The 3,151-nt window shown below is 43.3% G+C and overlaps 1 protein-coding gene across 1 annotated transcript; it reads left to right on the top strand.

Annotated features, from left to right (window-relative positions):
- The first annotated feature begins 526 nt into the window (after positions 1–526).
- On the top strand, positions 527–1,367 carry LOC104909342 (scale keratin-like). The gene is given in 2 exon segments (XM_031556918.1): positions 527–936; positions 939–1,367. Coding segments are annotated over 2 exon segments (462 nt in total). The 5' UTR covers positions 527–569; the 3' UTR covers positions 1,034–1,367.
- The last annotated feature ends 1,784 nt before the right edge of the window (positions 1,368–3,151 follow it).

The raw sequence follows: 3,151 nt of genomic DNA, 5'->3' as shown, positions 1-3,151 counted from the left end.
CTGATATCTACCATCCATGCTGTTGAGTGCATCTGTACTGTATTGGGACAGAGAACCTAGCATCAGCTCTGGGCTGAAAAATGAACCCGTAATATGAGGGGCATTGCAGAAATATTGCCTCAGTACGAGTTCACTATGAGACTTGCACTGCACTAGCCTGTCTGCCTTGCATTTAACCTATGGCAATTTTTGCATATTCTGGAGTTCACAGAATCTTGGAACTAGTCATTTCAAAAGGGCTTTTTGGAGGACATCCTGGCCCAGAATTTTTGAACATATTTAATTTTGAAATTTTATGGCTTATATCAGGGCAGTGGTTGCCTACATGGGAACTGGGATAATAGCATAACAATTTGTCCTTCACTGTCACGTCAAATGACTTTGCAAGCATCCAGGCAGGGAAAGCCACATAATCTGTGTTTACAGAATTCAGCAAAACTGGCTATTTGCTGCAACTCCTATACTCTACTCATTACCTTTGTGTAAACTGCTATAATCATTTGTGTTGCTTTGTCTTCTACTCAGTCTCATCACCACTGTGTGTTGCAGCTTACATCCATCCCCAAAAGATGTCCTGCTACGATTTGTGCTCCATCAACACCAGTGGCATCAGCTGCCCCCAGCCCATCGCTGACAGCTGCAACGAGCCCTGTGTCCGGCAGTGCCCTGACTCCACGACCGTGATCCAGCCACCTCCTGTTGTTGTCACCATCCCTGGACCCATCCTCAGCTCCTTCCCCCAGCAAGCTGTGGTGGGATCCTCTGGAGCACCCATTCTTGGGGGCTTTGGGGGCTCCTCCCTGGGCACTGGGGCCTGTATGGGCTATGGAGGCTCCTCCCTGAGCGTATGGGGTCTGTATGGCCTTGGGAGCTATGGGGGCTATGGAAGCTCCTCCCTGGGCTATGGGGGTCTGTATGGGGGTTCCTCCCTGGGTTACGGGGCCTTTATGGCTATGGTAGATCCTATGGTTCTGGCTATTGCAGCCCTTACCGGTACAACAGGTACCGCCGTGGGAGCTGCGGGCCCTGCTAAGTCATGCAGAAATAACCTACAAGAATATCCAGCGACTCCGTGATACATAGCAGTAGTCCCAAAGGAGATAATATGAAGTTGTGATTGGTCCCATCCCACTGCAGTGGAGCTGGGAGCACACAGAGCATCTTTAATTGCCTCACATCCTATGGTCTCTTTGATTATTTTTTCCTCCTGTGTGAATAATTTGGTGGGTACTATATGCAATCTTAATTCTTATAAAATGGTATTTAACCAAAGAATAATTATGGAATGATCTGTCTGCACTCCAATGTTTATTCTTGGCATTCTGTAACACTTTTCTGTGAATGTTTCTTATTAAAGTAATTTTCTTCTGAATCAGATAAATCAACTTTTGGTTTTAATTTCTACTATTGTGGAGAAAAATTCTCTAGATAAAGAGAACTGAAGAAAGATAAATCCTTATGTAGGATAACTTTTAGAAAGAGTTGAAGCAATTCATCTATTAGTGAACATTGTCCCTCTTTGCTGCACTGAGCACATGTTTGTGAGCAGGAATTCTCCTACTCTGGTTATAGAAGAATAGCAGAATGTTTAGAAAATAGCCACATTAAATCTCCCTTCCCTAATGAGCCACTTGGTGATCTTCCCTGATCACAACAGAAAAGCCAATGGCTCTGATGAGCAGATTATGGGGAAATGAGTCACAGCTGAGGCTCTAAGGTGGGAGGGATGCTCCTGCATGGGAAGGAATTTAGGGAGGTCAAGAGTAGTGATAGGGGGTTGTTGAGAGGGAAAAGCTGCAACAAGAAGTGATTCTCAGAGGGTTGTGGCTCTTTGGTGGATGTCTTGGGTGAGAAGTATTGCAGAATAGGCCAGAAACTCGGGAATTTGGGAGACTGGTCTGTAGTATAAAGGGGATGGAAGTGCGGGCTTTAGTTGCAAGGTGCTCCTACATAGGAGGAACTGAGAAACACTGTGTTGAGGATGTGTATATAGCAGTCTAATTTTTCTAATGCTTAAGCTCTTTGGGTATCATAAATACCCTGATTGTTTCTGTTGTTTTTGCTAGCAGGGATGAATCAACACTAATGTAAAACTTTGGCAGAACTGGAGATCTTTTGCATTTTTTTTTGTCTCTATTGAAAGCTCTTCAACATCTTAGATTTCCTGATTATACAGACTGTTAATCATACCCTGAGCATAAAATTTGCATGAAGCTGACAGGAGAATATTCATTCTTGAAGAGTTTCACAGAAAATTATGTCAATTTTCAGTAAGGTCTCTCCTAAGGATGGTGTTTGAATAGTGGAGTGAATACCTGAAATTCAAGGCGATAACTCAGTGACTCAACTGGAAGAAATCAGCCTTTCTGGGAAATTGAGAGATCTTTATATGCCTGAAATACAAGGAGAGTAGAGCAATCATTCCTTTATTCTGAGGGCTTGAACTCTGCTTTTGTAGACTTGAATTTTTTTTTTTCTGTGATTTACTTTTGGGATTTTCATCTACATGATGTAGATTTTCAGCTGGTCAGGTTGTACAACTGTTTTAGGCTCCTTAATAAACAAATACTTAGGATAAAAATATAAGAAAAGAAGACCAAAAAGTTGTGAGTTTGATGCAATAAACTTTTAATGATATTGAGAAAGTCATACACATTCAGAGTCTCCAAGAAAATTGGTAACTGATCTTCAGCAAGGGATATATTCACGATTCATTTTCCTTTGTGTGTTTTAGTTTATCTAAACAAGCAGGAATCATTTCTGCAGTTTTGTTACATTTACCCAAGGTATGATGGAAACATAAATGGAGAAGCATTATAGTAGAAACTGAAAGTAGAACTCAGAGGAGAAATTTGTTCGGAGCTGAAGGGGAAAAGCTCCGAATCAGAGCAACATGGAGCTCTTCAGTTGGGAACCCGTTGCATCTCATCTGTTGATTCTCTCTCATTAGGGGAATATTCCTGCATGACTTAGCAGGGTCCGCAGCTCCCACGGCGGTACCTGTTGTACCGGTAAAAGTAAGGGCTGCAATAGCCAGAACCATAGGATCTACCATAGCCATACAGGCCCCCAGAGCCCAGGGAGGAGCCCCCATAGCCATACAGGCCCCCAGAGCCCAGGGAGGAGCCCCCATAGCCATACAGGCCCCCAG

Source organism: Meleagris gallopavo, chromosome 27 (genome assembly GCF_000146605.3).
Source record: "Meleagris gallopavo isolate NT-WF06-2002-E0010 breed Aviagen turkey brand Nicholas breeding stock chromosome 27, Turkey_5.1, whole genome shotgun sequence".
NCBI classification, from domain to species: Eukaryota; Metazoa; Chordata; class Aves; order Galliformes; family Phasianidae; genus Meleagris; species Meleagris gallopavo.
Note: the sequence above shows the minus strand (reverse complement) of the source record. Positions and strands in the feature narration are given on the sequence as shown.